The sequence below is a fragment of the Marmota flaviventris genome, chromosome X, assembly GCF_047511675.1.
Source record: "Marmota flaviventris isolate mMarFla1 chromosome X, mMarFla1.hap1, whole genome shotgun sequence".
NCBI classification, from domain to species: Eukaryota; Metazoa; Chordata; class Mammalia; order Rodentia; family Sciuridae; genus Marmota; species Marmota flaviventris.
Window position 1 is genome coordinate 17,632,565 of NC_092518.1, and position 26,763 is coordinate 17,659,327.

The window sequence follows — 26,763 nt, forward strand, 5'->3', positions numbered from 1 at the left end:
TCACACAAATCACTTCAAGGAAAACAAGAAAATGTCTATTAGATCTCAAAACTTTTTCTTCCTATCTGAAACTTTGTACTCTTTCACCTGTATGCCCTTACATCCTTCACCCACCCAAGTCTCTGGTAACCAGCATGATAAACACAAACAATAATAATGTATACTTCAAAGCAGCAGAGTATGCGGGGCTCAGTGGTGAATTCCTGTAATCCCAGCGACTCTCGGGAGGCTGACAGAGGATCGCGAGTTCTAAGCCAGCCTCAACAACTTAGCGAGGCCCTAAACAACTCAGGAAGACCTTGTCTCTAAAATATTAAAAAGCGCTGGGGATGTGGCTCAGTACTTAAGCACCCTTGGATTCAATCCCCAGTACCTCGGAGCGGGGGACAGTAAATTTTAAATGTTTCACCACAAAACTAAAAGGTAAATGAGGGGATGAATATGTGCATTTGTGCATTTGTTTAATTCAGTCATTCCAAATTAAACCCAATTTCAATTTGTCAATTGAAATTATAAGTGACTTTTTTAAAAGTCCATTAGAAATATAAAATGCAAGCCGTTTACAGGCATGTAGCTTCGTTTCAACCTTTGAATGGACAGTGTGCAGTGGTGAGGACCTGTGGAAGAGATTGGCGTGGAAGTATGTCTAAAATAATGCTAACAGCGGGACCCTGGTAATGCGAGTCAACCGCCGCCTAGAGGCAGCCATAACACAATTGACAACGCTCTCCTGGGCCCGCCCCAAAGCGCGTGCACAAAGGCTAGGGGGCGAGAGGGCGGGGTCAGCGCCCACGTGGCTGGGGGGGCGGAGTGGGGCGGAGTGGGGCGGAGCAAGTCTCGCGAGGCCGCGCCCTAACTCGCGCTGGTGCTGTGCACGCGGTTGTAACTGCCAGCGGCGGGAGAAGTGGCACTCCAGCTGAGAGACGTGATTTTTCGCTCGCTTGGTTATGGAGGTGCTGCCGCCGCGGCTTGTAGCCGCGAGGTCTCCGGCTCCTGGATGGAGCCGCAAGCTGCTTCTGCTGCCAGTGGTGCTGTTCCTGCTGCCGATCGGGGCTCTGAGGGGCTTGGAGACGGAGAGGCCCCGGACCCGCGAAAAAGAGTGCCACTTCTACGCTGGTGGACAAGTGTATCCCGGGGAGGCGTCCCGGGTATCAGTCGCAGACCACTCCCTGCACCTAACCAAAGCCAAGAGTAGGTGGTGCTTTCGAGGGTAGGAGTGGGGATGGGGAGAGCCCAAAGACACGTGTACCCTGCCTACAGATGCTACCCCGTGGTTGGGGGGGGGGGCGGTCTAAAGTTGGGCGGCACCCCCTGGACAGTGTCAGGGCCCTGGATCCTGGATCTGCCTGTTCCTCTCCTTGGGCAGGAAGTTGGAGGGGTGTGCCAGTTGTGGAGAAAGGGATTTTTTCCACCGATGAGATTTTGGAAGAGATAATGGTTACCCCAAAAGCCGCAGATGAGGGAAAGAGGGTGGCCCAAAGGGGGACTTGAGGATATTGTGCAAACTAAAACACTTCCTCAAACATCGTAAAGTGCCTGCAGCATGTCCAGTCTCTTTTCAAGTACTGTTTCAGGGGAAAAGTACATTGATAGGCTGAATAATGATTCACAGAAAGTTTAGTCAGACAGAAAAGTGGCTAAACAAAGTGTTCAGAAGGTCAAATATTTCATTTTTCTTCCTTTATCTTTTGCTGTTGTATCTTACAAAGAAGATTATTAAAAACCATCTTCCCCGAAAGCCACGTAGTCAGTTCATGGGTATTGTTCGTGTTTCTCAGAAAAGAACTGTTATAGTTTGTACTTAGGAGGGGGAAGGAGGGAAAAGAAGGTTGGAAGTAACACATCTGAGTTCATGATAAATCTCGAGGCAAATTTGTGTCCTGCCAATTTGGCTTTTGATTATTTGCATTTCTGTCCTGTGTACAAAGCTAATGGACACTTTCAGGAAGGACACGTCAGACTAAGTAGATAACTCAGAAAGCTGGGGCCTGCTGCATCTGGACATTAAGATTAGCCAAAAAGAAGTATCCTGGGAATACTGATATCTTTTACTTGCTTTTCAAGTAACCTCCTTTTCCTACGGATCATTTGACATTCTGTAGGTGTGTATTTGGTTTTTGTGGTTGCTACAGTATGTTCTTTGGCAGCATTTAGTGAAAAAAAGTAATGCTTCACAGTTGTGAATCCCGGAGATAAATGGGATGTTTTTAGGACTTAGGATGGAGTGGGAGTAATTGATAAATGAGAAAAACTGTTTTGCCTTCTTAAACATTTGTTCTTCTTTCATACTGAAAGTTAAATACTTTGGGATTTTTGTTTCTAGAAAGCCAGTCTTGCACTTTTAAAATCATATTTTCAAGTCCCATTGGTGTCACTTGCCTGGGAAGACATTTTGAAATATGTCAGGCAATTAAGTGTTTACTTACAGTACATATATTGTCCATAGAAAACAAATCCAAATCCACTCTAAAGCCACTTATGGAAGCAAAAAAAAAAAAATAGTAGTAATAGCTTTCCCTTTACCAGCAAACATTTTCAAATTATATGTATTTTTATATTTCTGGGTCCTGTGTAGAATTATCTAGAATTAGAGATAAAGGACTTTTATTCATAAAAAGGGATATATTATGGATATTTTTAAGGTCATATTTTAATATTACTTTTAGTAACAAAAACTTCATAACTTACTGTTTCCTTTCATGAACAAGGGGAAAAGGGGGTACAACACAACATGAACCAAATTTGTTTTTAAAAATACTGGAAGGTAAGACATCAAAATGTTAACAATAGTTAGGTTGATAGGGTTATGGAGAGAGGGAATTTAAATATTTTTTGGTTTTGTTACCAGGGATTGAACCCAGGGGCACATAACAACTGAGCCATATCCCCCAGCCCTTTTTATTTTTTTATTTTGAGACGGGATCTCACTAGGTTGTTTAAAACCTTGCTAAATTGCTGAGGCTGACTTTGAATTCATCCTCCTGCCTTAGCCTCTCGAGCTTCTGGGATTACATGAATGCATCACCATGCCTGGTTATATATTCTTTATACTTCTCTGCATTTAACTAAAATACTTGTAAATTATATAATTTATATTCAGGATATGTTAATTGTTTTTAATAGATGCAAAGAGTTACTCTGGAAATTCCATTTGTAGATTTTAGTAAAAAAGCAAAATTTCCAAAATCAATTTTCAGACAAAAAACATTTTCCCAATATGGTTTTCCTAATATTCTAAAATCATTAAGGAGTGTCACTGTGGTACATCATTAGAATTATCATAACCTCTCACTTGAGTGGTAATTTAAGTAATGTATATAAGCAAATATAGTTATAGCTAATTCTCTCTTCTGGCCTTTACCTAATCAGATCAGGATTATTAAATAAGGTAGGCTGCTGGCTCAAGGTAAGTAATCGCATGTTATATGTTAACTTCACAGAGACATTAATCTTCAGTTTGTCTCATTTCAGAGTAACCATAAATGCTCAGTGTTATACAAAAGTCTAAGCCTTATTTCTAGAAATTTTAGTCAAACTTGGAAAATCAAATATTGACTTCATTGTATGTGTTGGTTCTCAAAGTATAAGTGCTATCCATATGAAGGTACATTATTATCAAAGGGTGTTGGCTAGGGTTACAGTATGCTGTTACAAGAGAGTAGCACTAACCAGTTTCCATCAGGCCACTTGAAACCTGTTCAAGGGTGTCTTTTTTTCCAAAGTCCTCTAGGAAAATTATCCCGTTGTCTGGGGTTGTCCACTTCTGGCCTGATATATTTGCACATTTCTCCTCCTTGAGTGTAGCCCTGCCTGCAGCAGATCCTCCCTGTGTATCTGAGAAGCTGGACAAACTAAATTAGTACATCTGAAAGACTGCCATTATAGGAAAGAAAATCTAATGATTTGAATTTAGGAAGTTGATAACGTTGTGGGGGGAAGTTATAGTGAAATATCCAGTAAGATATAGTGCAGGGATGAAATGTAGAAAAAAAGGGTTTATTTTCATTAACCCCCCAACTAAAATTTAGCATTTCCTCCCATTATGGATGTCAGCAACAAACCACATTACCATCAGCAGTACTTGCTTGTAACCGCTGCCAATGTAATCAGATATTTTCATGCTATATTATGGTTATTACAGGAATCCTAAAACATTTACATTCATTATTTTATCATTAGATAGTCATTAGAACTCTTTCAGATCTTGCAGCTTAAGATAAAATAGCACATGTATTACTATATCACCAATTTTTAAATATTTTGATAGTTGCATTTCACTGTAATTCGTTTTCTTTACAATTCTATGTATTTTATATAGTCAGTAACTCTAAGTTGTAAGAAGTCTGTAAGCTTCACCAGACTGTCAATGAAGTCCAAAGGTTTAGAAGCTCTAATTTTTAAGGATTTTTCTAAAGACATCCATTTGCTATTCTGTCAGCTTCCTGTTTTATAAAATACCATGTTTTTTTTTTCTTTCTTTCTTTCTTTCTTAGTTTCCAAGCCAGCACCTTATTGGGAAGGAACAGCAGTGATAAATGGAGAATTTAAGGAGCTCAAATTAACAGATTATCGTGGAAAATACTTGGTCTTTTTCTTCTACCCACTTGATTTGTAAGTAATAACTTGTAAATAGCAACTAGTAAAAATAGTCAACCATTCATCATTCAAGAACATCAACTAAGAATTTTTTTAGCTGTTGGTTCTTTTAAAAATAAGCCAATTGAGGAATTTATTCAAAAAGATAACATCTACATTTCAGTCATAATCCATTTTCCTAAATAAATTTTTACTCACATATACCTATATAGTATTTTCATAATGGAATAATTAGAGAAAAGCTGCAATATATTCATTAAGCTACACATACTATGGCAAGAAAGTGGACTGATAATATTTTAGAATGCAGTTAGTAGCAAGATTCATGCCATAATTCTGCTTAATGGTTTTACCATTTTTATTCGTTGCTGTATCTGTTCCCTTCCTGTGATTTGAACACTTGCCTGAAAATATTAATATAATAGCTATTAATATGTTATGGTTCTTATAGGATTTTTTTCTTTAACTCTATGGTAATGTTTGTGAATGATCAGAAAATTGACTTCAAGTAAATACTCTTGTAGTTCTATCCTCATCAAGATCTTTAATTTGAAAACTACTACTCTTGAGTATTTTTCAAATCCCATGGAAGTCAAAAGAAACCAGAGAGTTATCCTATCCTCGATCGTTTTTTTAACCTGAATTTATTTTTTGGTTACAAAAAGTAAAATACTCCTCTATCTTTGCCACTGTGCCTTTTTCCATTAGGACTAATATGAATTATGTAAATGAAAATTAAACTTGGGTTGGGGGTGTAGTTCAGTGGTAGAGCACTTACCTCATAAGCACAGAGCCCCAGCACCACAAAAAAATTACTTTCAGAGAGAGTACACTTAAACTCATTTCTACAGATTTTTTTCTAGCCAAAGTCCAGCAAATTTTTCTTTAAATTTTAAATAGTAAATATTTTAGCCTTTTGATAATCCCAGTGCTCAACTTTACCACTGTAGCTCACAAGCAACTATAAACAAAACATAAATGCAGAACTGTTGCTCTGCTGCATTGAAAAAAGCTGGATTTGGCCTGTGGACCAGTTTCCCAACCCCTACACAAAGCCAAATCGGAAGAATTCTCATAAAAATTAGTACATTATGACTAAAATGAGTTATCTTTCTAATCAATTTGTACAACTAGCTAAAAAGAATAAGGTAATTTTCCACAGAGACCAGAATTAGAAATATTAATAAATATAAAAAATGATAGACCTTCTAAATTTAAGTTGTTATAAAGCCAGAAAGCTAATATACATGTTAAATGTATAAAATATTAACCCTGAATTTTGAGATTAGTCTTATATATGCTTTGTTTCCCTAGTGTTATTTAAAACTCCATAATAAATAAAGCATACCTCATTACAGCATAATATTCACAATGGTCTTCTGGGGTAAGGAGCTAAGATAGGTTCTTCCTGTTGTTTCTGTGTAATGCCAGTCTGGATCTAGTAAGAAAAGGAAGCTTTCTGGGGCATTTGCCATGGTCTGTATGGCAGGAGGAAAGTCACATGTAACCCTTCAGTCTGTACCAGGGTGTTTTTTGTTTTGTTTTTGTTGTTGTTGTTGTTGTTGTTTTATTTGTTTGTTTGGTTTTTGTTTTTGTTTTTTTGCTGTCTTCACTAAGAACTAAGGAAAATGTGTTTCTAGGTAGTATTTCTTGGGATGATAGGAAGGAAGGCGAAGAGGGGTTACCTTTTAGATAATATTAAAAATACATAATACTGCCCAGGTTTCCAGGGACATAATCCTAGATTAGAACTGACTTCTTTCACATGGAAGCACTATGCCTAAACAACTGAAACATTTTAAAATCCCGTACTGGGTTCAGTTAGGAACTTGTCCTGAGTCTGTGTTTTCCAAACTTTTGGCCATGACACAACAGCAATATATTTTTCATTACCACCAAATACATACATATATAGAGTAACACTCAGTCTATATACACCAGCATAGCCATGCTTGTTGTTAAAACATTGAAAGACTTCCATACTAAGTGGTAAATAGCCACTTGCCCAACCTCCTTCCCAAGTTGACCCTTCCACCTGATCTCGTTCAGAAAATTTCAAAGCTAAAGCCAGCTCCAAGTTAAGGTTGTTAAATATTTTGAATGTCACTGCTGAACACAGACATATTTATGCATTTATATAAACATGTATGTGTTTTCTAACTTACCCTTACTGTGTATGATGTATTCCCATATTTACTGTTTTATTTCACTTTTTTTAATGTTTATTGGAACTCACTAAATTAGATTAAGGAGTCCCTACCACAGTTGGAAAAATACTACCTTAGGTAATATTCTCTAATCATGCACTTCTCACCCATGACAGAATTAAGGTGTAAAATCCCTGGCTCTGCAGAACTGGGAGACAAGGTGGAAGAAGACCTGTCTCAAAGGGATCAGGGAAACTGGAGAACATTGCCTCATCTACAGAATACAGTAGATGCATCTGACTCACAGTTTGGGTTTAGGAATGTAAAAAAAACAATAATGAAATGATGTAAAATTTGTATAGATACCTTGGAAGCTATAATAAATACAAATTATTATTAAATAAAAGGTAATGAAATAGGGGTGCTGCTATAAGTGAGAATGGAATATTGGTTGATCACTGAGCCATTGAGTTATAAGAAGAAAGTTTGAGATGTAATTATGAACCCTGTAATATATATTTATTAAATATTTGATGAAATGGAAAATCTTTTGGACTATTTCATCTTGAGAAGACCCATGTATGAAATTGTTCTTAAAGTGCATTTTTATTTAGTAAAGGTGTTTGTAGAAATTGTCATGTGAAAATTCAGGTATATGGTTATTTTGAGAATACTAAATTATATTTTTTTAACTTTCAGCACATTTGTGTGTCCAACTGAAATCATCGCCTTTGGTGCTAGAATTGATGAATTTAGAGCTATAAATACTGAAGTGGTGGCATGTTCTGTTGATTCGCAGTTTACCCATTTGGCCTGGTCAGTATTTTGCATTTATATTTGTAGGAAGAGAGAATGGATTTAAATCATGGGCAGATAAATACTAACATGATATCATGCCATTTATCAGATATGGATAAATACTTATTAGGTATTATAGATATATGATAAATATTTATCAGATTTTTTCAGGAATAGATTTATCTGCATAATACAATGAGTTACTAGTTCCATGAAGTTCTTGTAAAAATGCTTAAGAATTGTATAGGACACTTCAAAATTGGGGAGAAGTTAAATGTAATAGTTATGATTTCCACAGCAAAAACTACTAGATTGTATAATTACTTTGTTTTGATCAATTGGGTAACCTTAATCTAGAGAAATAAAATCTTTAAAATATGCCACTTTTCTGTTAACAGTCCTCTGTTATGGTAGGTCAAACTCCCAATAGCTTTTTATAATTTTTAAGAAGCAATAATTTGGGACTGTGGCTCAGTGTAAGGCACTGGGTTCAATCCTCAGCACTTCATAAAAATAAAATAAAGGTATGTGTCCACCTACAACTAAAAAATATATTTAAAAAAAGAAGCAATAATTTTTAAAAATTTTATAAAGTAATTTTTAAAATGCATTAATCATGAAAGGATGTTCTACCTAACTAACTGCAAAGAACTGCAAATTAAAATAACAAGTGATGACATTTCTTTCGGTCTGACTGGCCAGTATTTAACAGATTGAAAAAAATTCATGCATTGTTGACAAAGGTGTGCAGAAATGGCACTCACACAGTCAATTCATTTCTGGAGAGCAGTTTGGCAACATGTCTCAAATTTGAAACATGATGTGGGTTTTTAAGATCCACAATTTTGGGCTCAGAATTTTGTGTATAATAAAAATCATTCAGAATTTTTTGGTTTTAAAACTTAAAGTTACAAATTCAAACAGAAGTTTTTCTCCACTTACAATTTTATTTATATATACACATTTATCACATATATGTGTATGAGTATATATGTATAACAAATTTTAATTGGTTGGAGAGCTGCAGTAACTCCCCTTGAGTTATTTTAAAATGCAGATACATATTTAATATATTTTCTCAAGTATCTGCTTTCAGACAAACCTCAAATAAGTAATGCTAATATGACAAATTCTTTTAAATATTATACAGAGCTTAATATTCAAATATATACTGATTATTTCTTTTTTTAAAATAGTGCTGGGGATTGAACCCAAAGTCTTGAACATGCTGGGCAAGCGCTCTACCACTGAGCCATATCCCCAGCCTGATTATTTTGTAATATCTACAGGCTTATTTGTTTCACCAGTTTAATGATTCTAAATCTTCTAGGATTAAAAGTCACGTCCACAATGAAAAAGTTATGTCATTCTATATGTCTTCCTATTAGGACACCAGCCCACAAGCCCTGTGATTTCAGGTTACAGAATATTTAAATCTGGGTATTGATGTATCTGATATTATGACTAACTTCCTTAATTCTAAGGAATCAGTTCTATGGTTATGCTTATGACAGTGCATATCCTTTGGTCTATCTGTTCGACTTATCAGACAAGTGTACAGAAATGATAGACTACAAGGACGTTTCCAGCAATGTTTATTAAAAAAATCCAGTCTAATGTCAATAGAGATGTATAAAATACATACATTAAAAATGTGTTTTATATGTCTATATTTAGTGCTTAAAGGATATGAATATATTGAGGAAAAAGGCAAGAAAACAAAGTATATTAGCCTGTTTTAGAGAGAGAATATATGTATGTGTGTACATGCATATGCAGAGAAAGAATGGTCACTGTTTTAGTTATGTCATTTGCTTAGCTCTAAGAAGTAAATGTTCTGTTTGTTGCAGGATTAATACCCCTCGAAAGCAAGGAGGACTTGGATCAATAAGATTTCCACTTCTTTCAGACTTGAACCATCAGATCTCAAAGGACTATGGTGTATATCTGGAGGACTCTGGCCACACTCTTAGGTAGCTTATATTAAGAAAAATTCAAGTACATTTATAATCCTCTGGAAATTGATGTTTTTTTTTTTACAAGTTAGAAGATATAAACTTTGATCAAGTAATATTATTTTTGTTCTATTTGTAGAAATGTTGTAGATACCCTTAACTATTATAGTGCATATGCTGTTAGAGATGGAAGTTTATTTAGAGATATTTGACCAACCCTTATTAATAAAAAAGACAGATTCATAGAGTTCCATGATCTTAAACAAAGTTATATAATTAGTTAATTTCAGAGCCCAGGCTTGAATCCATGTCCCCCAACTCCTTTTCCATTTCTCTTTTCCTTTTTTACAAACTGACTCTAGTAATTTGTTTTCTAAGTACAACTATAGTTAATTAGCAAATCTGTGTCTTTAGAATGGGAAAAATTAAGGCAGTATCTTACCCAGTAGCTCTCAGTGGGTTACTTGGGCTAACAAATGCTAATAGAATTCTATGAAAAATATCAATTTTGGCCTAAAAAACAGATGTACTTTTGTTGTAATTAACTTGCTTATTTGCTTTGAAGTGTCAATTGTTTTTTAATGTTTTATGTGGAAAGGTATTTTAAATCCTGTTTTTTTTAATTTTTTTGTAGTTGTAGATAGAATGCCTTTATTTTTTAATATTTTGTAGTTGTAGATGGACACGATATATTTATTTATTTTTATGTGGTGCTGAGGATTGAACCCATTGCCTCACACATTCAAGGCAGACACTCTGCCATTGAGCTACAATCCCAGCCCCAGAATGCCTTTGTTTTATTTATTTATTTTTATGTGATGCTAAGGATCAAACCCAGTGCCTCACACATGCAAGGCAAGTGCTCTGCCACTGAGCTACAGCCTCAGCCCTTAAGTCCTGTTTTTATAACAGCTTTAAAAAGTATACAATCAAGTGGGTTTTAGTATATTCAGAGTTGTGCAACCATCACCACAATTTTAGAACATTTTCTTTTTTTTTTTAAGAACATTTTCATTACTCTGAAAAGAAGCCCTATACCCATTAGCAGTCCCTCCCTATTTCCCCCAACCTCCTTCCCTGAGCCCTAGGCAAGCACTAATCTACTTTGTCTTTTACTTCTTATTCTGAATACTTCATATAAATGGAATCCTACAATATATGCCCTTTGACTACCCTCTTTCACTTGGCATACTGTTTTCAATGTTCATAGTATGTATTGCTACAGGTGGTTTCTCTCATTTTTGTACTTGCCAAATCCTTAATGTTTTCTGCTTTCATAAAATCTATTATTAAGTTGACTCCCAAAGAGTAACTATGCTGCTAAAGACTGAGAGTTTTAACATTTAGGATTATTTGAACATTGATCAAGTAAAATGATCTAATACCGTATTAGCTGTTTTATTTGTATCATTTCTTTTTAATTATTTATTTCTAACTATTACATTTCAAAGTCAAAAGCAAATTTTTTAAAAACATTTATTTTTTTTTAGTTGTAGTTGGACACAATAACTTTATTTTACTTATTTATTTTTATGTGGTGCTGAGGATTGAACCCAGGGTCTCACACATGCTAGGCGAGCACTCCACCACTGAGCCACAACCCCAGCCCTCAAAAGCAAATTTTTAAAACTATCATTTAACAGTGACAATCCCAAATTATACAGCAGATGAGGGAAAGTGTGTAGGGGTGAGCGAGAGTGTGTACCAGTAGAGTAGTGAATAGGTAGCGTATTTTGGGGTCTGTATAGCATCCTTCTATGTGGATGGTACAGGGATTCACATTAACTAATACTTAACTGAAAAGAAATGGTCTTACCCCTATCACTCTTGTCTTTCATAGAGGCCTCTTTATTATTGATGACAAAGGAATCCTGAGACAGATTACTCTGAATGACCTTCCTGTGGGTAGATCAGTGGATGAGACACTACGTTTGGTTCAAGCATTCCAGTATACTGACAAACATGGAGAAGGTACCCTTATTTTCTAAACTTTTGATTCTTTTACTGTGAGATAGCAACATAGTTAGTTTGGTTTCTTATCCTAAAAGTTATTTGGGTGGTTCCAAAGTATTCTGAGTGTTTTCAATTTATTAGGTTCTTTTAGCAAAACAAATTATTTACTGCTTTTAACAAAATATCACTAGTATGTTTTGCTTAATTATACAGATGCAAAAAATATTCATTATTTGGCTAGGCACAATGACACACACCTGAAATCCCAGTGGTTTAGGAGGCTGAGGCAGGAGGATCACAAGTTCAAAGCCAACCTCAGCAACTTAGTGACACCTGTTTCAAAATTAAAAAGACTGAGGAATATATGTATATACACATGTATTTATGTATTTTTTAATAAACTCAGAAAAAGGTTTCTGCTACTGCAATTTTTCAAATTATGTTTCTATAACCTTAAAATGTGTCAAGTGTCAACATGGCAATATTTTGTAATATAGGTCTTCTTTATATTATTGGATTTAGGGGTTTTTTGTTTGGTTGGTTTTTGTTTGTATTTGTATTTGTATTTCAGTACTGGAGATTAAAACCAGGGGTTCTCTACCATTGAGCTACATACTCAACCTTTTGTTTTCTTGTTTTTTGAGGCAGGGTCTGGCTGAGTTGCTGAGGCTAACCTCCAAATTTCAGTCCTCCTTCCTCAGCCTCCCAAAGTAGCTGAGATTACAGCTGTACACCACCACATGTGACTGGATTTAACATTTTTTGGATACTGGGCATTTAACCCAGGCATTTTACCACTAAACCATATATCCCCACCCCTTTTTATTTTTTATTTCAAGGCAAGGTCTCACTAAGTTGCTGAGGGCCTCACTAAATTGCTGAGGCTAGTCCGAATTTGCAATCCTCCCATCTCAGCCTCCCAAGTAGCTGGGATTACATGCATGTACCACACACTGGCTGGGTTTATCTATAATATACTCCTCAGAATTATTTAGTATCGTACTAGTAAGCTATCAGTTCATTCTTTTACTCCAAGTTTCAGCAGTAACAAAATGGAAGGGAAGCACTGTGCCACTGAGCTGCATCCCCAGCTCCCCAGCTCTTTTTCTTATTGCCCGGGCTGTCCTCAAATGTTTGATCCTCATGCCTCAGTCTCCCAAGAAGCTGGAATTACATGTGTGCACCACCATACCCAGCAGTCAGGGTGCATTCTAAAGTCTCTTGACATAGATTACAAAGGCAGACAAATTTAGTGGAAATTTATGAAGAGTCAGAGAAATTTTTGCTATGCCCAGGCTTTTCAGTTGATCAGATTTGCAAACTTTTCAACTTTATTAGATACCTTCAGTTTAGTTTCTTATATTACAAATGTAACTAAATTGATAATCTCCATGATTAAAATTCCTTAGTGTGTTCAGGCAAGCTAACAGAAATCAAGTGTTTGATGGTCTAGAAATGTTGTTATTTATATATTCTGTAATTTCAGTTTCATACGAAAACAAATTCAGGAGTTGCTTTTAAAAACACTAAATTCTATTTTTAAACTGTCTTTTGCTCATTTTTGTTCCTTTTAGTCTGCCCCGCTGGCTGGAAACCTGGTAGTGAAACAGTAAGTCATGTTGATTTTTCTGTTAAAGGCATGGCTGGAGCCAAAAAATTGCCTTGTAATAGAACTGTTTTGGCTTCATAAATGAAGCAAGCTAAGCACAAATCACAAAGTACAGACATTCTCTGGACTATAGGAAGAGTAATTGAAACTAAAGAAAGCAGAATATGGGGTTTAATACTGTGAATTTTAAAGCTAAGTATCCAAGAAATACACTATTCCAGGGGGAAAAACAGAGACTTAGTAGAATAAATTTAGAGGGCGTGTATGAAATTCTTCCTATATTATGAGCCGAGAAACAGTTACAGGCAAGACCTTTCTGTGTATAATAAAAAGCCTTTGAGAAAATCTGATCTAATAAACAGTGAAACTAAGGATTATCTCCATGTCATTTGAAGAAGAAAAAGATTGAAACCAGTACATTCTTTCATCAGGGAGACTACATAATTTGTAGATACATATTCAAAATACATTTAGAAACTTGCTTGAAACTTTGCTTAAGTAACAACCAAAAATCTTTGAATTTTTATCTTCTAAAAATCAAGTGTTTTATACAAACTGTAGTTAGGAAATTTAAAAATACTAGTGCATTAGAGGAAGAAATCATTATTTTAGAATAGGAAAATATAAATTTCTAAGACTTAATTCCTTGGCAATCCAAAAAGAAAGGTACCATTATCCATAAACATTCAGAAGGAGTAATTTACTCTTTAACCTCAGGTGTGCCCTTTTCTGTTCCTTGAACATGCTAAGCTAATTCCTGCCTCAGGGCCTTTGCCCTTGCTGTTCCTTCTGTATTGCTTTCTGTATTACTGGCTCCCTCTCTTCACTCACATTTCAGTTCAAATATCATCTTGAAATTCTTTCCTCACCACTATCTCCACCCCATGTTTTTAAGCATTTGCCACAATCTAAAATTAGAATTAGACTATAACTCCAAGGGTTCACTAATAAGTACTATCTAGCTATAGTAATAGTTTGAATAGTTATCATATAGCAGGTGTTCAGTATATGTGTGTTGAAAGAATGACCAAAACCCATAAATATATATAATTATTATTTGTCAATTAAGAATAAAAACAAAGTGTGATAATACATATGTATTTTTCTGAAGGAAGAATTCATAGTTTGATTCTCAAAGGGGCTTGTGACCCCTAAAAGTTATCAAGTAGATAGTGTGTTTTCTGAAATGTATAATACTCATCCTGTAATGCCTTTCATAGTTAATTTGTACTTCTTGGCAGTTCTCACTAATCTCTCAGGAGTTGGATACTTAGCACATGCCTGTGCTTGGTAGTGATATCATTTATCATTCACAGTTGGTTTTGATATAACTTCAGAGGGAAATATCCCCTACCTTGAATTACTTATCCAACAAATGCTTTGTAAGCTAGTTTTTAAGATAGCAGTTTCTGATTCATATTTCTATCTGTAAGCTTCCATAATCTATAAATATAAACTAACTTGTGACTTAATTTATAAAGAACCTAGTACTCAATGTACCTTTAGTGCATAACTTCAAATCCCCTTTAAGATCCATCAGATCTATGTAGAGATGACTCAGTTGGTATTGTAATATTAACTTTGATCTCAAAGGCAAAACTGTTTTGCAAATCTATTAGAAACTGATTCAAAATCTGTTAATTATAGTGATTACCATAGGTTATTTTTATATGCAAAGGTAGATGTACTTTAACCAACAAGTAACATAGTTAATGTGAGATCAAATTATATTGGAAAAAATAAAGTATATAAGTTCTTATGGCTATCATGCTCTTGGAAGGAGCATTTTTCTTTCAGAGTACTCATTCACTAAAATAGTTATTGAAGGTAATAATTGATATTGTTTTGAATCTTTGTTTTTTTTTTTTTTTTTTACTTTGTAGCTTGAGATTAAAAAGTTGCATTGTGGAGCTCCCAAAAATTCTCTTGATAAACCCATAATGAACACACTACTCCCTTTTCAAGTTATCGTAGCATATCATCATTTAATCAGCAAACAGTTTTAAAAATACATTAACATCTGTAGCCATGCTCTCAATGTGTTTGATTTAACTAGATCAAACCTGAAGATGCTATGAAAGCCTGGTGGCCAAGAGAAGAGCTGTAAGTAAATTTGGGGGTGCTTGAGTACAGATGTTAATTTATTTTAAAAAATAAATGTTTTACTTTTTGGGATAGCTGAGATTAGTAGGTAGGACATATCTAGTTTTTCTTAAGTATATATGATACAATTTGGTATACAAATGTAATTTTTTATCTTCAGTCAAGAGATAGGAAACTAATGCCAGACTATGACTTTTAAAAGGAATAATTTGCTTTTTTTGTTTTGTCTTAACAGATAATCCCAGATCCAACTGGAAAACTGAAGTATTTTGATAAACTAAATTGAAAACTACTTCATCAAGTTTTAATGTTTGAAAGTTCTCAATAAAGGTCACTGTTTTATTATCATTGTGTTATAGTAGTAATTTCTTGGAGAATATAAAAGTCCTAAGCAGTTATTTTCTATCTTTCCAAAGTAAGAATTGTGAGGATCTACGGTTGTGGCTCAGTGGTAGAGTACTTGCCTGGCATCTGTGAAGGCCCTAGGTTCAATCCTCAGCACTGCATATAAATAAATAAAGATCCAAAGTAAGAATTGTGAGATTGAATCAAATAGTAACAGCAATAATAACTAACATTTATGAAATATATTCCACATGCTGGGTATGATGTTAAGCAGGTTAGATGCATTTTCATTTAATACCCACAATTCTTTGAGTAGTTGTACAGATGAGGGAACTGAAACTCAGATAAATTACCCAAAGTCACATAGCTGGCTATCAAAAACAGACATCAAACCCAGACAGGCTGATTCTAGTTTCTGAACTCTTAGTACCCCTACCCCACTTTGGCTCACCTGTCCATACCTTTAAGGACAGCAGTGAAGAACAGGTTTCAAGTATGGTAACCTTCCCTAGCAATCTGATAGGGATGGCTGATGCCACAGCTCTCTGCACTGTAATAACATAAACCCCTCTGGCCCCATTTTTCCTAAAGTCACATTTTTAGCTTGTATCAAATTTATAAGCAGGTTATGTTTATATTTAGTTCAAAAAATGAAAGCTGAGTCTCTAAATATATATAGCTAGCTCTGAACAAATAGCCACATACAAAGCAGAACTCCAGTGCTACTTCATCACCCTGTTTACCACCCTGATATGGCAGCAACTTTATTGTAATTATTTATAGATGTACTCTGTAGTTTTCCTGGGAGATTTAATCTCATCCTGTCTTCATGCTAATCCCCTCTCCCTGGGGAAAGCCATCACTAGAAGTGACCACTCATGGTGGCAAAGAAGCAAAAGTAAGAGGAAGGGGCCTGAGATAAGATTTGATCTTCAGGAACATACTCCCAGTGACCTACTTAACTAGGTCCCACTCTTAAGTTTCTACCACCTCCCAAAAGTGCCAGTAGCTGGAGAGCAACCTTCAGGAAACATTCCAGATCCAAACCATAACAGGCATCTAGAGGATAAGGGCTAGGAATTCTAAACATCCTACAATGCACAGGATAGTCCCACAATAAGCCATATGGCCCAAGATATCAATAGTGATGAGTGAGAAACCCTGCTCTGGAGACAGTTGTCAACTAGCTGAAGAAAGTAGGAAACGTATCTGTTGCCTGTGCAGCTGCTCAAAATTATGCCATGACAAATACAGGAGCTTATTCCAAAATAATAAACAACCTGAAGTTTCTGTAGAACACATTGTCTTTTCATTGTACTAGTTATATAACATCTATACTTCCTTGCTTCTCCCTCAAATTCCTAGTCTTCTATTGAATGAAATATGCAGAGGGATACACTACTAATGTTTCAAGCTTTCCAGAGATAATGGTGTTCTGCTCTTTTAGGGATTTCTTAGTCTCCAGAATCTCACACAAGGGATCATTACTCATCCTGTCTCCCAACCATCATCACCATCACTATCATCTCTGTCCAAGAGCACATCTAACATATTTTAAACCACCCATCTATCAATAGACTCCAGGTTGTATATTTTTGTTCTTGAACACATTAACTGGTATTTTATTAATGAAACTTTTGTGTCCTACCCCCCATCTGATACCTGAAAGCCATCCTAACATTATTTTGTTACCTGTGAACTTTGAAAATACTATGTCTAAAATATCTTTTTTTTTTTTGCAGTGTTAGAGATCAAACCCATGGCCTCTCACATGCTAGGCAATTGTTTACCATTAAACTATACCCCCAACCCTCTGAAATATCTTTGAATACAGCTTTTTGATATATAAAATGTAATGAAATATATGTTTCAGGTAAATAGCTCCATAGATGTGTGTCTGTCAAGGGAAATATATATATATATATATATATATATATATAGAGAGAGAGAGAGAGAGAGAGAGAGAGAGAGAATGTATATACATTTGTAAATTTATACACACATGTATATATATACACTCAGACATTGATATAAACTCATTATATTTTTACCTAGCTTTTGAGAGAGAGAGAGAATGTATATACATTTGTAAATTTATACACACATGTATATATATATACACTCAGACATTGATATAAACTCATTATATTTTTACCTAGCTTTTGAAAAGGAAAGAAAATGTTTATCACAGTTAACTATGCATTTAGTTTTAGATAGCAAAAACGACTTTTACCAATATCATTACCAATATAATGTATATTTTGGCATAATGTAAGAACTGAAAACGTATATTTAAAAGATCCACCTTCCTGAAATGTAGGCTTAGAATTTTTTAAATTCTTTTTACTTGTAGATGAACACAATATCTATTTTATTTAGTTTTATGTAGTGCTGAGGATCAAACCCAGTGCCTCACATGTACGAGACAAGCACTCTTAACACTGAGCTACAACCCCAGCCCGGCTTAAAATTTTTTAAATCAAATTCAAGTGTCAATTCAGACACCAAAATTCACCTGAATCATGCATCTGTTCATACCAAAACTATCACCCACACATATACAAGGTACTTTGCTAGGCAATAGAGATTTTAAAAATGATACAAACCCTTCCCTCAAGAATCCCACAGGCTCCTAAATGAAAGCAGCACATAAAAAAAATAATTGAAGCCAGATGTGGTGGTACATGCCTGTAATCCCAACAACTCAGGATGCTGAGGCAGGAGGATCTTGAGTTCAAAGCCAGCCTCATCAACTTAGCGAGGCCCTTAGCAACTTAGGGAGACCCTGTCTCAAAATTTAAAAAAAAAAATTAAAAGGGGCTGGGGATGTGGCTCAATGGTCAAGTGCACCTAGGTTCAATCATCAGTACCCAAAAACAAACAAAAAAAGGAATTGTAATACAGTGTAATAAGTACTAAATACACCAACACCTGTGGAGACTGCAAGATAAGCATGAGTGAGTACAAAGAAATATAGGGATGAGGGAAAGTGTCAGGTGCCCTATTTCTCTGAAGGCCATATTTTTGCTTTCCAAGGTTTCAGTTAACCAAGTTTCAGTTACTCTCAGTCAACCAGTCCAAAACCATTAAATAGAAAATTCCAAAATAAACAATTCATAAGTTTAAAGTTTAGCACCATTTTGAGTAGTGATATGAAATCTTGTGCTTCCCACTCCATCCCACTCAGGACGTGAATCATCCCTTTGCCCAACATCCATACTGTATAACTTAGTAGCCAATATGAGTTATCAGATTGACTATTGAGGTATCAGTATGTCAGTGCTTGTATTTAAATAACCCTTATGAAGTAGCCTAACACTACATCACAATGCCTACCTCATTTACTTCCTTCATCTCATCACATAGGCATTGTAACGTGTCACATCACTACAGGACAAAGAAGGGTGAATACATTATAAGATATTTTGAGAGAGACTATATTTACATAACTTTTATTACACTATATTGTTATAATTGCTGTACATTATTATTGTTAATATCTTTTTAAAATATTTTAGTTGTAGATGTCACAATCCCTTTATTTTATTTATTTATTTTTATGTGATGCTGAGGATTGAACACAGTGCCTCATGCATACTAGGCAAGCACTCTACCACTGAGACACAACCCCAGCCCTTGTTGTTAATATCTTACTGTGCCTAAATGATAAACTTTATCATAGGTGTGTACATATAAAAAAAACAGTATATGTAGTTTTCAGTACCACTGGCAGTTTCAGACATCCACTGGAGGTCTTAGAATATATCCCCCTCAGATAAGGAGGGACTACAGTGCTTGTGACACAGCCTCAAGAGACAAAGCACCAACCTGGCACAGTGACACACACCTATAATCCCAGCTACTTGAGAGGCAGAGGCACGTGGATAGCCAGTTTGAGATCACTTAGTGAGACCTGTCTCAAAAAAAAAAAAAGAAAAGAAAAGTAAACTAAAAGAAGTTCAACATCCTAGCCATTAGGGAAATGAAAATCAAAATTACACCAAGACTTCATCTCATTCTTGTTAGAAAGTCAAAAATCTGGAAAGCAGTGTGGAGATTCCTTAGAAAATCTGGAATGGAACCACCATTTGACCCAGCTATCCCACTCCTCAGTTTATACCCAAAGGACTTAAAATCAGCATACTACAGGGACACAGCCACATCAATGTTTATAGCAGCACAATTCACAATAGCTAAATTGTGGAAACAACCTAGATGGCCTTCAATAGATGAATAGATAAAGAAACTGTATTATACATACACAATAGAATATTACACAGTATTAAAAGAGAAAATCACGGCATGTGCAGGTAAATGGATGGAGTTAGAGAATATCATGCTAAGTGAAGTAAGCCAATCACAAAAAAACAAAGGCCAAATGTTTTCTCTGATAAGTGGATGCTGATCCATAATGGGTGGGGGAGCATGGGAGGAATGGAGGAACTTTAGATAGGGCAAAGAGGAGAAAGGGGAATGGAGGGGGCATGGGGGTAGGAAAGATGGTGGAATGAGATGGACATCTTTACCCTAGATACTCGTATGAAGACACAAATGGTGTGACTCTACTTTGTGTACAACCAGAGAAATGAAAAATTGTGCTCCATATATGTACTATGAATTGAAATGCATTCTGCTTGTCATGTATAACAAATAAGAACAAATAAATTAATTAAAAATATAAGGATGCAGGGGGAAAATTTTTCATACACTGTTGGTGGGAATGTAAATTAATACAACCACTGTGGAAATCAGTATGGTGGTTCCTTAAAAGACAAAGAATGGGTTATACTGCTTTTTGGTAGAATTAAGAATTAAGATCAGCATACTACAGAAATACATGCACACAATATTTATTGCAGCACAATTCACATCAGCCAAGGTATGGAATCAATCTAGGTATCCTTCAACAGATGAATGAATAAAGAAAATACACACACAACAGAATTTTATTCAGCCATAAAGAATGGAACTTGTCATTTGCCGAAAAATGTATGGAACTTGAGAACATCAATGCTAACTAAAATAATCCAGACTCAGAAAGTCAAGGATTGTAAATTTTCTTTCATGTGCTGAAGCTAAAGAAGGAAAAAAAGGGAGATCATGAAAATAAGAAGGGATACCAATGGGGTAGAGGAAGGGGATCTGGGGGAAGGAGAACAAGGGGTACTGGGGATTAAAACTGGTCAAATTATGTCATGTGCATATACAAATATGTCATGATGAAATCTATTATATATAATAATTATGCAACTATAAAAAAAAGGTATAGGGATGTAGCTCAGTGGTAGAGCACCACTGGGCTCAATCTCCAGTATTGAGAGAGGGAGAAGGAAGGAAGGAGGCATGCAGAAAAAAGAGAGAACCGGCTCGTCTTCCTCTTCTGTAATTATCCACTACAAAATGTCACATACTTTGAAGTTGATTGGCTAGGCTTGGGGGTCCAGTGTGTGACCAAGGCTAGAAAGAAGTTAAGAATCAACTTTGTAGGGCTGGGGCTGTAACTCAGTGACAGAGCACTTGCCTTGCACATATGGGTTCAATCCTCAGCACCACATAAAAATAAAGGTATTGTATCAATCTACAACTAAAAATATTTTTTAAAAAGAATATACTCTGTGGTCTTGATTTCATTAACTTCAAGCTCTGGCCATTTGTACCATTCAGTCAGGACATTAGAAATGGGATTTGCAAGTTTTCTATTAAAGGAATTACATTGCACTGTAACCGCAAGGCCACAAGATGGCACCCAGTACAAGGAAATCAATAATTTGCAAAGTCCTGCAGCTTCTTCAGCCTAAACTAAAACAATTCTCAAATGCTTTTCTTTATACTCTAATGAAAGGGAGGAAGAAAGGGTAGGAGGGAAAGAAGAAAAGGGAAGAGAATAGGAAAGAAAGAACTTAGAAATTCAGGACAGTTTAAAACTACAAAATTAAGTAAGAATCAATATACTCATTCCATCCTATCTTGAAGTGTGAATTTTTCATATTTCCATTACGGTTTTGTTCATTTGTTTTTGCTATATTCCTTCCATACATTACAGAAAGTCAAACTTCTTGACCATGACACTGTTAAAAGTACACTTTACATCTTGTATCATGCACGTACACAACTCTTAACTATCATTAAGTACTATACATTTTTAATGTTCACACCCCACTAAATTTTGATCTGTTAATTTCAAACCCATCACTTGAAAATATATAGAGGGAGAGTCTTCAATTTACATTATATTACATTTATATTAAACATGTAAAATCAGGATCAGCAATGCCTGGCATGTCAATATCTTGGCATGAGTAATTTTTATTCTATTTCCATTATGCTTTTAGCCATACTATTCCCTCTGTCAACAGTTTACAATTTTGTTGGGCACAGTGGCAAGTGCCTGTGATCACAGCAACTCAGGAAACTTAGGCAAGAGGATTATAAATTCAAGATCAGCCTCAGCAATTTAGTGAGGCCCTAAGAAATTTAGAGACCCTGTCTCCAAATAAAAAATAAAATAAAAAGGGCTGGGGAAGTAGCTTAATGGTAAAATGTTCCTAGGTTCAAAACCCACTAATATAAAAAAAAAGGTACACAATTTCTGTAACATAAAAAAGAAACAAAATATACTCATCCTTTCTTTGGTTACTATAATCCTTTCTCTCAGCGTATTAATTCCTCAATGCCTCTAGTACACTAAGTGGTTTTCAGTAGGACTTGTTTTGTTCTAAGGCTCTAACTTTTTAGCATCCAATTTTAAATGGGATTTTTTAGATGATATGTAATATATTCATAAAAAATATTTCACCAAACAAACAACTGAATCAAGTGAAAAAAGTACATAGGCAATAAATCAGAGAACCCTGAAATAATAAAGGTGCCCTCCTTTATAGAGATGAAATAAGACCTGAAGAGATTAGTCCTCCACCCCACTCCCCAAACTAGTTAGTTGCAGAGACAGGTAAGACCTCACAGATTTAGACATTCAGGCCAGAACTACTACTCAAATATCACACTACCTGCCCAGAAACCAACATGCTGGACCAAAGGACCCCCAAACGTACCTTATATTGATCCCCTTAGATCAAATAATTTCAACATAATAGTTTCATCTAGAAGCAATGTGACTAGTCAAAGACCCTTAAACCCATTCTTGAACTTAGCAAATCCCTACTTGTAATTTCTTTCTTGTCACCTATTTTACAGTAAATTCATTAATGCCAAGGAAGAGGAAAGAAAACATTCACAAGTTAGACAATATCTAGAGTCTATCACAACTGTAGCAAAAGTTTTATTCTAAAAGAAGATTAAAACAGGGGCTAGGTTTGTGGCTCAGTGGTAGAGTGCTCACCTAGCATGTGTGAGGCACTGGGTTCGATCCTCAGCACCACATAAAAATAAAATAAAGGTACTGTGTCCATCTACAACAAAAAAAGATTTTTTAAAGATTAAAACAAAAGTCAAAAATATGTTAGCCATCTTTCTCTCATATGGTTGAGACCCAACTGCATTATGATAAAGATATAGATGGTATTAAATAACCCTTTATCATAAAAGCTGAAAAATATATAAGAAATGTGGCAAAGGACCAAGATTCTACACCTATTCTGGGCCTATCCCACTTAGATAAAGTTATAGGGTGGGATTTGGGAAGTTACTTTCCTTTTCTTAGCCTCAGTTTCCTTATTGGCAAAATATGGGTAATGATATTGACCTCAAAGAGTTACTATAAGGATTAAACAAGAGAATACACTCTAATGTCATTAATACATTTCCTGACACATAGTAAGAATCAAATATGTGTTAGCCATATATGAACATTGTTATTTTATGGTGATTATATCTTATAACTTTTTTTTGCCAAGTTCGTGCCATACTTCATTAACATACGAGTTGCCACAATGCTCTATAAACTAAATTTAAAAACTTGAATTCTGGGGCTGGGGTTGTGGCTCAGAGGTAGAGCACTTGCCTAGCACGTGCGAGGCCCTGGGTTCAATCCTCAGCGCCACATAAAAATAAATAAATAAATAAAGGTATTGTATACACCTAAAAAATAAATATTAAAAAAACTTGAATTTCTTCCAGATGTTTTCATGCTAAAACACAAAGCATTATTAAATTTTAGTCTGAAGACCTTTCAAAAACAAATCAGTAACACACACTTGTATTCTCTTTACCAAAATGGAGACAAATAAATTTTAAACTAACCTTTACCATCCTCCTAATGTAGTTCCATTCTTCTCATCTGTGAATTGGGTTATAATGCTAAAATATAATTACTCAGAATGTTATAAAATTAAATGCATTGTTATAAGTTAACATTTTATAAAACATCAGCAATGACAGCAAGCAGTTATATTCCTATTTAAAAGCAACTACTGCTAACCCTTAAAAACTAGAAAGGTCAGTCAGATCTAAAGAGGCATCCTAAATTTGGTTTTAAGAAATAGAACACTGGGGCTGAGGTTGTAGCTCACAGTGATAGAGCACTTGCCTAGTACGTGTGAGGTGCTAGGGTCAATTCTCAGCATTGCATATAAATAAGTAAATAAAATAAAATAAAGGTCAGTTAACAAAAAATATCTTAAAAAGAAACATAACACTAGTGAGAATATAAATTAGTACAGTCATTCTGGGAAAGAGTATGGAGGGTCATCAAAAAAAAAAAAAAAACAGAAATAGAATGTCCATATGATCCAGCAATTCCACTATTAGGTATATATCCAAAGGAATGCAATAAGTACATCAAAGAGACATCTGCACATGCATGTTTACTATAACATTATTCACAATAGCAATGTTATTTAGCCATAAAAAGAATGAAATTCTGTCATTTGCATATGTATGCAAATGGAGGGCATTGTGTTAAGCAAAATAAGTTAGTTATAGACAAATACCACAGTTCTTACATGTGGAAATTTAGTTAATATTGGCTGGGAATGTGGCTCAATAGTTAAGTGCCCCTGGATTTGATCCCCAGCACCCAAAAAATAAAAACGTTGTTATCATTAAAGAGACAGTAGAATAGGGGTTACCAGAGTCAAAGAAGGTTGTGAGGGAGGGAAGATAGAGAAAGGATGGTTAATGTATACAAGAGTGCAATTGGGTAGGAAGAATAAATTTTAATGTTCTATAGCACAGTGGGACAACTGTTGATGACAACAATTTTAATCACATATTTCAAAATAACTAGTAGAGGGTTGGCAGTGAAGTTTGGTGGAGAAGTATTTGGCTACCATGCATGAAGGTCTGGGTTCCATCCCAGCACTACAGAAAGAAAAGGAGGAAGAAGAAAGGAAAAGGGAAGGAGAGAAGGGGAGAAACAAGTTAGAATTAGTAGCAGAAAAAGATAAAAGTTTATAGTGGTACATTTGGCAATTGCCTTCATCTGATCATTACATAGAATGTGTGTGTGTGTGTGTATATATATATATATATATATATATATATATATATATATATATATATACTAAAATGCCACATTATACCCATAAATATATACTATATTTATACGTACCATAAATATGTGTCAATTAAAAATAAAAAATCTATTTATTAAAACACACTAATATGGGCTGGGGCTGTAGCTCAGTGGTAGAGCACTTTCCTTGCATGAGTGTGGCCCTGGGTTCAATCCTCAGCACCACATAAAAATAAATAATAAAAATAAAGATATTGGGGGCTGGGGATGTGGCTCAAGCAGTAGCGCGCTCCCCTGGCATGCGTGTGGCCCAGGTTCGATCCTCAGCACCACATACAAACAATGATGTTGTGTCCACCGAAAACTAAAAAAATAAATAAATAAATATTTTAAAAAAAGATATTGTATCCATCTACAACTAAAAAATATTTTAAATAAGAAACACTAATATTTGTTTCTTCAGAAAAAAGTGTATAATTTATTCCTTTTTAAACATTTTTTAGATGTTGATGGACCTTTATTTTATTTATTTATTTATTTATATGTAGTGCTGAGACTCAAACCCAGTGCCTCACACATGCTAGGCAAGTGCTCTACCACTCAGCCACAACCCCAGCCCCAATTTACTCTTTGGACAACATACAAGATTGCCTTTTCATGCTACAAAATACAATATAGAGTATGATCCCAGCTTTGTAAAAGTTATAAAAGTCCCTAGTGTGATCAGTTCGTTCGTAAGTATTAAAATATAGGTCTGTGGTCAAACAGATTTCATATAAGGTGATGTTTTAAAATGAAGGTCTCCTATCTCCCCTGACTCCGCGCTCTCCCTCTCTCCTCCTAACTCCATTCCCCTCTCCCCCTCCCCTACCCCACCTTTTTGTGGTAGTGGGATTGGACCCAGAAATGGTCTCCCACTGAGCTACATCCCTAGCTCTTTTTAAAATTAATTTGTCTTTATTGTTGCTGCTGCTACTATTGTTTTATATCACCATCTGTCCTAGCTGGTGATCTATGCTGTGTTCACAAATCTGACTATTCCAATAACTTAAGAAAATGGTGAAGAATACACACAAACACACAGAAGTGCCTTTTTAAATTCTGGGACAGCTCTCCAACCTTAGGGATCCATGGAAAAAGAGAGAGCCACTGGAATTCTTTATTCTTATATAAGGGACACAAAGGGGAGGTTCCATAGAACATTCTATTCCAAAAAGGGCAAAGGGGGAGGATTACAAAGGGACAGGTGAGTATAACTCAACCCCACCAGGTAACGCCTACTCCTGGAGCCATGCCTCATTATCTGAGCCGAAGTAAAGCCCATGTTATTGTGGGGCACAATAATTGTTCAGTATCTCTTGCTCAGGACTTAAGGGCGTGTATTTCCAAAGCAGCTCCTGACATATTCTCCCTTTCTTAATATAAAAAAAGAAACTGGGGAATTATATCTTCCTGTCACTGGATTCTTGGTCCGAGGTTGTAATGACCTACTATTGAGACACAAAAGGAATTAGTAGAAAACATATTATTCCAATAACATATCATATAGAATGTTTTAACATATTTTTAGGATTAAAGTCATTTAATTAACTTTGAAAAATGCAGGTTATTATTATTACTCTGCTAAAAACTCATCAGAAGATTCTTAATATTTTCCCAATTTTATTGGGAAGCATTGTGTTTGGCCATAGTAACAGACATATTTAATTTGCATGGCATTTAAGCCTTTCCTCAAACCATAAAGCAGAGGGCTCATTTGCATTATTCATTATATTGGCTTCTAAAGCATTTAACTTGGTCTCAATCCTTCCATCAGCACTTATCTGACTATGAAGGATCTTGGAA

General features: G+C 35.3%; 1 protein-coding gene across 2 annotated transcripts; it reads left to right on the top strand.

Annotated features, from left to right (window-relative positions):
* Positions 1-860: 860 nt before the first annotated feature.
* Prdx4 (peroxiredoxin 4) lies at positions 861-15,509 on the top strand. 2 transcript variants are annotated; one of them, XM_027927352.3, is made up of 8 exons: positions 861-1,191; positions 4,494-4,611; positions 7,443-7,559; positions 9,392-9,514; positions 11,337-11,467; positions 13,024-13,058; positions 15,115-15,161; positions 15,397-15,509. In XM_027927352.3, the coding sequence occupies exons 1-8, from the start codon at positions 948-950 to the stop codon at positions 15,398-15,400; spliced, it is 819 nt and encodes a 272-aa protein (XP_027783153.1). In that variant the 5' UTR covers positions 861-947; the 3' UTR covers positions 15,401-15,509. The 2 variants fall into 2 exon arrangements, with proteins under 2 accessions (XP_027783153.1, XP_027783152.1); XM_027927351.2 differs by lacking the exon at positions 15,115-15,161.
* Positions 15,510-26,763: the final 11,254 nt, after the last annotated feature.